Source organism: Neolamprologus brichardi, unplaced genomic scaffold, assembly GCF_056152115.1.
Source record: "Neolamprologus brichardi isolate AB-2024 unplaced genomic scaffold, ASM5615211v1 NODE_ptg000038l+_length_1369362_cov_1, whole genome shotgun sequence".
NCBI classification, from domain to species: Eukaryota; Metazoa; Chordata; class Actinopteri; order Cichliformes; family Cichlidae; genus Neolamprologus; species Neolamprologus brichardi.
Window position 1 is genome coordinate 150,820 of NW_028270040.1, and position 11,681 is coordinate 162,500.

At 49.2% G+C, this 11,681-nt stretch overlaps 1 protein-coding gene across 1 annotated transcript in view; it reads right to left on the reverse strand.

Moving 5' to 3' along the window:
* Positions 1-452: 452 nt before the first annotated feature.
* Positions 453-11,681, reverse strand: part of rbfox3a (RNA binding fox-1 homolog 3a) — a 497,652-nt gene continuing 486,423 nt past the window's right edge. Inside the window, exon 15 of the mRNA XM_087837000.1 lies at positions 453-5,181. Within this exon, the coding sequence (XP_087693126.1) occupies positions 5,179-5,181 (3 nt within the window). The 3' untranslated portion in view covers positions 453-5,178. The remainder of the gene's footprint in view (positions 5,182-11,681) is intronic.

Consider the following 11,681-nt stretch of genomic DNA (forward strand, 5'->3'; position numbering starts at 1 on the left):
CCCAAATTAACAGACATGTTGTGCATGTGGAGATGCTCTTCTGCATACTTTGGTTGTAATGAGTGTTATTTGAGCTACTGTTGCTTTCCTAGCAGCTCGAAGCCGTCTCACCATTCTCCTCTGACCTCTAGAAATTGTTGCATCACTTAAATCCTGTTTCCTCCATATTCTCAAGTTTAATTACGAGGTAGGCAGGTTCTTACAGCCCTGTCAGCAGGCCTAAATGCACCGAGCTGCTTCCATGTGATCGGCTGATTGGATATTTTGTTAATGATCAGTTGAACAGGTATGCCTAAGTGAGTACATATTCATATTTATTTTACCATTTAATTTGACCTATGTATGTTAGGTAGCTGAACTCATAATATTCAGTCACCAACTGCAGGCTTGCTGTAACACAACTAACATGCTGCCGACCCAAACCAAGTCAATCAATGGACAAGTTTCAGGGGAAAGAAATGTTTATTAATAATCATGTTAGTAATAACTGTAATAATAACTGTGATAATAATGTACGAATATTGTAATAAATAGTATTGTTTCTTTGAAGCACATTAAAAGCACACATAAATCAACCAGTTAAAAGAAATACCATCCAACACACACACACACACACACACACACACACACACACACACATTAAAAGTCTCTTTGTTTGTACACATTAATACAGGTTTTTGACATAAAGAATAACTGATACATAAAGAAGAAAGCACTGGAGCCTCAAACACATAAATAAAAGCAGACTAAAAAATGCAAACATGTAAGTTAGGTCTTTTTTTCTTTGAATTTTGCTCCATAGTCACCAGTCAAACCTTTGTGCTTTGGGATCTGCATAGGACCGGGAGGCTGTTGGCATTCAGGAGTGAAAAACGTTCAAAGGCAACCAGATCATTTAAGTCAAAACTGCTGAAGAGAAACAGATCATATCACCGATACAAATTCATTCAGTCTTTTGTTTGCATTTCTGACGTGTGTGCATACGTTTGAAATGTATATTATTTTGAATAAAACGTCAGACATACTAGAAATGAAACTACGTCTTCATTTATACTGACTGAAAACCATCAAGGCCAAATCATTTTCAGCTTTCTGCCGTGCTGTAAAACACCCTTTTTTTACTGACAGGTGAAATCAGCAACGTTTCTGAAATGATTAGTTTGAGTATTGTTTCATGCACACATGTAACAATTATGAGGGGTTTGTGTGTTGGAGAGGAGAACACTGGGGACAAATCACGAGCTTATCCACTCAAGAGCAGTTAGAAATTCTTTGTTTTATTTGATGATGTTTTTTTATAAAATGGAAGAAATGGTGTAAAGAAGACAGCAGAGACTTGAGACTCTACCGTTATCTCCTGTGCCATCTTAGCAGGTGCACTTCATTTGTGCCCTAAATCTGGCTTCCATTGTCCCAAATTATTTCATATACAGATTTAGAAAGAAGTGCATAGTTAAAGTGAGGCATATGTGTAACAAATTAAATGCCAATAATATCGATCTTCTATAGCAATAATGTTGTTATTCCAATTAACAGTTGGTTCTGCTGCTAAGGACAACTTTAAATTCATGTGTTTTCTGAATTGGAAACAGTTTGGTAGCCGACTCGAGAAAGAACACTTGTTGGAAATACTGTAAAGGTTATGTAAAGAGTAAATATTGCAGATCACAGTATAATTTCTATACATTTACAACAACAGTTAGTTAGTGGGCTGCTCAGAGGACTCCAGTAAGGATTTCACGTTTTCACTTGCATGGGTTATATACATGTACGTACTCTAAAATATCTTCCAGCTTTGTTTTGTGCATAGTTCTTGCATTTGTGCTCACTGAGCCTGATGTGAAATAAATAAGAGACATCTTTTATTTGGATAATGTGGGCGTTAAAGTAATTAAGGACAGAGATGAATCACAATATAACCTCACTGAGGTATTTAAAAGACAACTCTCAATAATAATAATAATGACGATGATGACTGAAGAACCTACCTGGGGGATTGATAAAGTTCTGTCTGTCTATAAGATTTTATAACTCCATGTAAGGAGATAAAAATGAGATATTTAAATAAAATGTTGTCCCAGTACTGGTGAAACACCCACAGACCAACTGTATGCATGATCGGGGCTTATGTAGAGTCCTTCAGCTTAAACCTGTCAGAACGTGTCTTTGCAGCAAGTATTCTGTGACTTTAGGGTGGAGGTCAGTGGGTTAACGGGGGAGGTAGGTGTGGTTTTGGCTTATGGGTGGATGTTGGGCTCAAGTGTGGAAGAGGGCGAGAGGAGGTAAATGAGGTCTGGTTGCCAGGAGCTTTAAGAGTAATAGCTGCTTCAGGGCTCGTATCTGAGGTATACACAATAGAAACAAATGGGAGAAGTTTTGGTAGGAAGCCCGAGGATTTTTATATGTCGTTGCTGAGTACGTGTACTTAATGCAAACATCACATTTTCTGATTGGGGAAGGGAAGGACCAGGGGAAAAGGCCATGCCACAGGGGAATACCACAGCTAGAGTTAAAAGCTACTTCAGACCTTTAGATAATCTCTCCAACCAGCAACAGATGAACATCATATACAGTACATGTAAACAAGCCAAGAGAAAGAACAACAGGAAAAAAAGAACAAAAATAAATTACAATTAGAGTAACACAGCAGCGATCGGAGGAAACCTGATCTCTGCTAAGATTGACATCGTTAGAGTATTTTTTGTTAAGTCCCAGTTCATGTCCAGCTGCCTGATCCCACTGCAGAAGCTTTTCCCAGATGAACAACTCAGCAGTGGCACGCTGAGGGTGTGGTAGAGGCATCATTAAAAAATCTGTCTGTAGACACATTCACAGATGCTCATTTAGTCTTTGAAAGAGTTTTTAGACATTCATGTAGAGAAATGTACGGACAACCAGCCTTTCACTGCGTGAAGGAGAAAGAAATGTGTAACAGTGTAACATTGTAACAGTGTAACATTGTAACAGTGTAACATTGTAACAGTGTAACAGTGTAACATTGTAACAGTGTAACATTGTAAAAGTGTAACAGTGTAACATTGTAACAGTGTAACATTGTAACAGTGTAACATTGTAAAAGTGTAACAGTGTAACATTGTAACAGTGTAACAGTGTAACAGTGGATCCTGTCACACAAACATCTGCCTCACTGAAACACCAGAAAACACAGTCATCAGCATGATGGAGACATGATATCACAACGGTCAACGGAGTCACAGCACTAAAGGCAGTCCAAGGCCAGTGAGTGATCAGCTTGAAACGACAGAATTGGTCCAAAAAGGACAAAAGACGAAGAGCCAGTCGTTCACACTCAGCATGAGCTTGGGTTGCTTTCGTTCTGTCACACTGAGTTAGATTACTGTTCAGTTGTTTCCACCTCCATCACTTTATAAACTGATGTAAATGAGCACTGTCTGTGGGATCACTTAGTCTTATAGACCATGTTACCTACATTACCAAGTGCTGTGCATTAAAGTAAGAGTGCAGTGAGACTTGAATCCTCCTCTGAATTAAAGTAAAGATGTAAAGGTTTCAGTGTTGTCGTATCCATATATGTGGTAAAACGCCATCACATGCTACGACCCACAAATCAAACCAGTGCATGTGAGCGTCCTGCAGCAGCGCGTCTCCATGTCCAACAGGACGCACTGCTAAAAGTTTCCCCGCCTCAGACTGGTCTCGTGTTTCTTTGTTGTCCTGTTCCTCACCACAGCATCACCCTCAGCACCACGATGACACTACGACTCACAAAGACAAACCAAACAACTAAAACTCTCTGTCGTACTTCACGCTACAGCGGGACGTGTTCACTGTCATTATTTCCTTTGGGACGTGACGTGATCGTGAGGATCCAGCATATTATCAGAAACATGTTACTATATCATTTACACGTGTAATAAATATACAGAATACTGTTGGTTCTTTTGAAGCACATAAAAAACACCATCTGCCTAAAAAGTTACATTCAGTAGCTGAACGAAAGAGAAACGAAAGGACATGAAAGAACGACACATCATCACACTTACACCACGTCCTGCGCTGAAAAATCAAACGCATGTCCAGGAGGTGGAGATCACAAATGACTATATTTATATATAAATACTTTCTTCTTACTGCCAGTACAATGACTACAACAATAGTAGATGACAACAGCTGACTCTGCACCATGGCTGTGTTTAGTACAATGTGTAAATACATGTCAGCAGGAATCCATAGAAACAGAGTTTACACAGACTTGCTGTCACTGTGGGACTTTTCACTTTAACCCCTCCCCTTTCAAGTGGTGGAAGCTGAAGCTGTGTTGAAGCAGATCATCATTTCCACTTTTCATTTTTTACCCACTCTCTGTCCCCAGCCCTGCCTGTGCCAACACCATGCACAAGAGCAGTTTTTACTCCACAGTAAAACCACCAGACTGTGGTGACATCAGGCAGCCTGTCATTAACGTCCCACCTCGCTGGAACTTGAGTCGAGCTTGTAGAGTAAACTCCCTTTTTCTTATCTGTGTGTATTTTTGGATTTAAAAGGCAGATTTTCTGACCGATACAGACGTTATTAGTGGAAGACAGGCTCAGAAAGCTGTAATCTCATTATGTAGTGACAGGCCTGCTGGACCAGCTGCCCCACACACCTTAACACACACACACACACACACACACACACACACACACACACACACACACACACACACACACACACACACACACACACACACACAGAGCAGAAGGCGTGTGGGGCGTGGTGGCTGACCTTCACGGGGAGCTGGCGTCTCCTCATCTCCTCTTTGAACTGCACAGTTTCTTTTTTTAAACATACTTATATAATACACACGTATGGTATATAATATATACACAGAGTGATGTTTGATCTTTTCAGAAACCATAAACTTAAAAAAGTTTACAAAAATAAAAATGTTTTATCGTGACCTTCCTGTTTGGTCTCTAACACTCAGCAAGGCTTGTTTTTCAGGAGTTGGAGCTGGTCGGCTCCTCGCTGCTCCCCGGCTACAGACTCAGGTCCAGGTCCGGCCTTACAAAGCAGGCCCTTTGTCCATCCTTTAATTCTTGACAGAAGGCCATTTTTTTCTTTTAGTCGATCTCTGTTAGTGTCCTTCTGTGTCCATGGTGATCTTCTCTCTTTTTTTAGCAGGTGTCCATCTGTACTCACTGTTTCGTTTATTTACTAAAAGAAGAGAGCAAGAGCACAGAAAATAAGCAAGTCAGTGTAAATAAGCTGCACATCTTCACTGGCTTTTACACTCTACTGTAGCATCATGAGCATAATCTACTGGAGCATCCAGCCACTGAGAAGAAGATATGCTGGAGGATTTCTTTCCTGCAAGCTTATAAAAGCACAGTTACAACAGCAGCAGGAGTTCAACCTAATATTTGAACTTTCAACAGCTTTTGTACGGCTCATGTTTTTTATTTTGTGCTTTTTGTTGAGAATTAAATTATTCTCTGTGATTTATAACTGTCTCCTCAAGCTGCTTTACTGTAATGCAGTGTAGAGTAATGTTACTGGCTGTTCCTTAGAACAGGTGGTGAGTCCACAGCTTACTAAGAACGTGGTTATTTCTTATATTAACCATGCTTTTACACAGTGTCCTGGCTTTCCAGGAGAAAGTTGACGAGGTTGTCCAGGGTTCACAAAGTTATCAGTGTTAGTGAGATAAATGACAACAGAAAATGTTAACTTGAATGACAGCGTTACTGAACATGACACGAGGTTGGACACAGGTGATGGCTTAAAAGACGGGAATGTGTTGGAGAGAAGGGTACAAGGAATTCTGCAGTCTGGAGCTCCTTTTAGAGAAGAACAGCAACAATGAACACGGATGGGAACTGATAAGAGTTTAGTGATTATTCATTATCAATATCACTTATCGATTCTCATTGGCTCCAGTTTGAGGGTCACCATCACCTCTCAGCAGCATATCAAAGACATCCATGCACATTATGCTGTGTGATGAAACATTCATGCATGTTGCAGGTGTTCCCGCTTTGTTGTGATCGGTGATGTTAAAAAAGTGAACGCACATATTACACAGAACACTTACTAATGCAGTACGTTACTTCATTACACCCAGGATAAAGACATTCATTACTTTCATGTTACTGTGGTGGGGCGTGGTAGGTGGTGCCGTGCGGACGCACCTGCACGGCGTCTGCAGATCACGCCCGCGGTGTTAAATCACGGGGAAGCAGGGTTGTTGTGGTGGTGTGACCAGTGTAAAAATAAAGATGGCTCAAACACGGATCTGTGGTCCCGTCGTGCCATAATTCCACCACACTGGTGCTGAATCCTAGGATGCGGCACGACGGGCCCACGACAGAGCCAGAGAAGGGAGGAGCTGTCCCAGATCATGGCTGACACGGCGGCTATCCAGTGGGAGCAGGTGACGCCAGCAGGAAGAGCTGCGGGACCAGACCGAGCGCCACCTGAAAAGGATTGGGGATCTGGCGGCGCTGCTCTGGGCCTGGGCGCCACCCCTACAGGGGTGTCCCGACGGTGCTGGAGGAGCCGCGTGAGGCACTTCAGCAGCCGGAGGCGGCAGACGAGGGGCGCAGCGGTGCTCACGGCTGTGGCTGCACGGTCGTGCCGGGCGTGGCCGGCCTCCGGACCAGCGTTGCCATCACCGCTGGAGACTTGGGCGGCCTATGCAAGAGACACTGCCCTGTCGTCAGGTTGGAGGCCGGGGGGAGTAGGTTCGGCCAGATGGCTCCGCGACCTCAGTCGGGCGATGGGGCTGTGTGGTGGGGTGTGGTCTGTGGTGCCGTGTGGCTGCACCAGCGCGGCATCTGCAGATCACGCCCGCGGTGTTAAATCACGGGGAAGCAGGGTTGAGAGGGTTGTTGTGGTGGTGTGACCAATGTAAAAATAAAGATGTCTCCGTGGTCCCGTCATAATTCCAGTTACTCTGTAAGATGAACACTGTCACATAATTACCAGTGAACAATATAAACCTACAGGCTACAGTCACACACACCAACACAATCCTGATGACCTCACACGTGATCTTTCTCTGAGTGTGTCGGAGCACAAAGCAAAGATGAAAACAAAGAGACTTCATGATGGTTGTCACGGTGATTCTACTGTAGAAACATGAACAGGTAGAAGCTGCAGCCTGACTGCTGTTCAGCAGCAGCTCACGTTATCACGGTGCTGGGTCAGCACTTCCTCAGCTTCAGCATTACTCTGCGTTCTTGGCTAGCTTAAAATATTCTCCACATCATTAAACACTACCACCTGCTGGAACCACTAAAGGCAGGATGGATTCATACTTTTGTGTTCTTTATGCCATTTAATTTGGTGGTTTTCTCTGTGTGGCGGGGCATGGCCTGCGGTGTCGTGCAGAGGAGGCGGACGCACCTGCACGGCATCCGCAATCACGCCCCGCCGAATTAAATATTGTACTGGGTCCTATGGTTGTTGTTGTTGTGGTAATGTTTAGCGGGCAGCGGGAGAGCTGCAGCTCTGTGTGCGTTGTAAACAGCAACCGGCTAAGTATTAATAAACAGTATCAAAATACCACTGGGTCTGCCATGTATGTTTACAGTGGTGCTGAAACCCAGCCGACGTGGGGATGTCTGACCCCCAGGCTGCGCCGCCCACCCAGCCTTTGCAGTTGATGGCCCAAATGCTGGCGGAGATGGCGAAGATGGGCCAAGACCAGGCGGCGGCCCAGCGAGCTCACCTGGCTAAGATGCAGGAGCAGGGGGACCGGCAGACCCAGGTTCTGGAGCGGCTGGTTGGAGCCGCTGCTCTGCCGAAGCCCCCCCTGCTGTCGGTGGCGATGCCCCGGATGGGTGACGGGGACGACCCCCAGGTTTTCCTGGAGACTTTTCGTGCCACGGCGGAGGCCTGCCAGTGGCCGCAGGTGGAGGGGCTCCGCGTTTACTTCCTCTGCTGTCGGGGGAGGCTCAGACGGCGGCCCTGAGTCTGCCGCCGACCTCGAGGAGCAGCTTCCAGGACATGAGGCGGGCGGTGGTGGACAGGATGGGACTCACCACTGAGGATCATCGCCGGCGGTTCCGGGCCTGTCGGCTGGCTGCGGAGGATCGGCCGTTTGCTTGGGCCCGGAAGCTGAACGACACGCAGTACGCTGGCTGCAGCCGGGATCATCAGAGGGAGAGACGCTACTGGTGGACAAGGTGGTGCTGGAGCAGTTCGTGGAGGGGCTGCCTGCGGAGACGGCGAGATGGGTCCGGTGCCACCGTCCCGCGAGTCTGGAGGTCGCGGTAACGTTGGCGGAGGACCACCTTGCCGCTAGAGCGGGGGAGCCCGGGGACGGCAGCCGGGTGATGGTCACGTGGTGCGCCCTGAAGCCGGGCGGACCTACCCGCGCTTCATTTTATTAAAAGATAGGTTATATCGAGTGAGTTGTGACACTCGCACGGAGGAGACACACACCCAATTGTTGGTACCGCAGGGCCGCTGGGAAATGATTTTCCAGGCGGCTCATTATAACCCCATGGCAGGGCATATGGGATACGAAAAAACTCTGGAGCGAATAACGGCCCGATTTTATTGGCCGGACATCCGAGCGGATGTGCGCCGCTGATGCGCGTCCTGCCCGGACTGCCAACTTGTTAATCAGCCGGCCATACCAAAAGCGCCTTTGCGCCCGCTCCCACTCATAGAAGTCCCGTTTGAGCGCATTGGCATGGACCTCATCGGGCTGTTTCACCGGAGTGCACGCGGCTACCGCTTTGTATTAGTCCTGGTGGATTAGGCAACACGATACCCGGAAGCAGTCCCACTGCGCAACATCTCTGCAAAGAGTGTGGCGCAGGCACTGTTTCAGGTCATCTCCCGAGTCGGAATCCCGAAAGAGATACTGACTGACCAGGGCACGTCGTTCATGTCTCGGGAACTGTACGAATTACTGGGCATTAAATCTATTTGGACCAGCATCTACCACCCTCAGACGGATGGGCTGGTGGAGCTGAATAAGACTTTAAAGTCCATGATTCGTAAGTTCATTACCGAAGATGAATGCAATTGGGATCGCTGGTTAGACCCTCTGTTATTTGCAGTGCGGGAGGTGCCCCAGGCCTCCACGGGATTTTCTCCCTTTGAACTGCTGTTCGGCAGGAAGCTGCGTGGGGTGCTCGACCTGAATAAAGAAAGCTGGGAGGAAGGTCCGAGCCCCGCCAAGAATGAGATTCAGTACGTGTTGGACCTGAGAGCGAAACTCCACACTTTGGGGAGGTTGTCACGGGAGAATTTGCTCCAGGCTCAGCAGCGTCAGCAACGCCTGTATGACAGAGGGGGTAGACTCTTTCACCGGGAGAAAAAGTGCTTGTATTACTCCCTTCTTCCAGCTCAAAGTTGCTCGCCAAGTGGCAAGGACTCTTTGTGGTCACACGACAAGTTGGGGACGTTGACTATGAGGTCGCTCGGTCGGACAGGGGAGGGGCCATGCAGATTTATCACCTCAATCTCCTTAAAGAGTGGAGAGAGGCTGAAACCGCTTCTCTGGTAAGCCTGGTTAAGGAGAGAGATGAGTTGGGGCCGGTGGTACCAAATTCCATCATCCCCGCCTCCCTCCCTTGTGATGACCATCTCACACAGGCCCAGAGAGCGGACGTTGTCGCGTTACAACAGCGTTTTGCTGATGTGTTCTCCCCCCTGCCCGTCCGAACGTCTCTCATTGAGCATCATTTTGAAACGCAGCCTGGCGTGACGGTGCGTTCACGGCCCTACAGGCTTCCTGAGCATAAACGGCAAATTGTTCTGAGGGAATTGGCTGAAATGCTGAAAATGGGAGTGATAGAAGAGTCGCACAGCGCCTGGTGTAGCCCCATCGTCTTGTGGTGAAGAAGGATGGGTCTATACGGTTCTGTGTCGACTGTCGCAAGGTGAATGAAGTGTCACGCTTTGATGCTTATCCCATGCCCCGGGTTGACGAGCTCCGGGATCGGTTGGGCACGGCCCGTTTTTCACGACACTGGATTTAACCAAGGGCTACTGGCAGATTCCCTTGTCTGCCGAGTCCAGGGAGAAAACGGCCTTCTCCACTCCATATGGTTTGTACCAATTCATTACGCTTCCGTTCAGCTTGTTCGGAGCCCCTGCCACCTTTCAGCGCCTCATGGACCGGGTGCTGCGTCCGCACGCTGCATATGCTGCTGCCTACCTTGATGACGTGATCATCCACAGCGTCACCTGGGCGGAGCATGTCCAGCGGGTGGCCGCGGTCCTGGAGTCCCTGAGGAGGGCGGGGCTCACGGCCAACCCGAAGAAGTGTGCGGTTGGACGGAGGGAGGTACAGTATCTGGGGTACCACTTGGGGGGCGGGCTGGTGCGTCCACAGTTGGAAAAGACGGCAGCTATCGCATCCTGCCCGCCCCCAAAGACTAAAAAGGAGGTGAGACGGTTTCTGGGGCTGGCAGGTTACTACCGCCGTTTCGTGTCGGGGTTTGCGCAGCTGACCAGCCCCTTGACCGATCTCACCCGAAAGGGTGCTCCAGATCTGGTTCAGTGGACGGGGCCGTGCCAGGCGGCGTTTGTGCAGGTGAAAAAAGTCTCTCTGTGGGGAGCCACTGCTTCACACTCCTAACTTTTCCCTCCCTTTTGTTCTGCAGACTGACGCCTCGAACAGAGGGCTGGGGGCCGTTTTGTCCCAGCAGGTAAGGGGGGCCGACCGTCCCGTTCTTTCCATCAGCCGGAAGCTGGCAGAGTGTGAAAGACCGTGGAGAAGGAGTGCTTGGCTATCTGGTGGGCGGTCGACTTCCTTCGCTATTACCTCCTGAGGCGCTCATTCACCCTCTGCTCGGACCACGCCCCGCTGCAGTGGCTCCACCGCATGAAGGATGCCAACGCCCGGATCACCCGGTGGTATCTGGCTTTACAGCCCTTTAAGTTCAAGGGGGCGCAGATGGCTGTGGCCAATTTCCTCTCTCGCTCGCGGAAGGGGGGGGAGTAGGTTCGGCCGGACTGATGATGGTTTCCTTCCCTTTTATAGTGAGACGGGAGAGGAGCGGAAGGGAGGCTGGAAATCAGCTGAGACCGGAGCTGTCAGACTGTGGACGGTCATAATAAATGAAAACTATAAATAAACGTGGCATCTGGCGACAAACAACTGTGCGTGTGTGTACGTGTGTGAAGTGCATTTCACAAGTGGTGCCGAAACCCAGGACGGGAGGCACGGCAGATCCAGGAGTGGGCCAGCAGAGGGAGGAGTTGGCGAGAATGGTGGCCGAGCTGGCGGCCACGCTGCAGGAGCAGGCGGCGGTGTGGTGCCGCAGGCGGGAAGAGTTGCAGGACCAGACTGACAGGTGCCCGGTGTCCGTTCCTGCGCCCCGGAAGAAGGCGGCGGAGCCGCTCCAGCCGGGAGAGACAGCGGCGGAGGCGGCGCCCGAGGAGCCGCTCCAGCCGGGAGACCCAGCGGCGGAGGGGGCGCCCGAGGAGCCGCTCCAGCCGGTAGAGGCAGCGGCAGAGGCGCAGCGTGGGGAGCCGCTCCAGCCGGCAGCGGCGGAGGCGCAGCGTGGGGAGCTGCTCCCACAGGGAGGGGTGGAGAAGCCGCGGGTAAGTCGGTGGTGCCCATGCTAGGGGAGTCAGCGCCACCGAAGCCCGAGGTTGGCAGGGTGAGCAGAGCGACCTCACCTCCACCAGAGGCCGGTGCCTGCCGGACATCTGCCCAAGCGCCTGCACGACCGTGCTGACCGCGCTGTGTC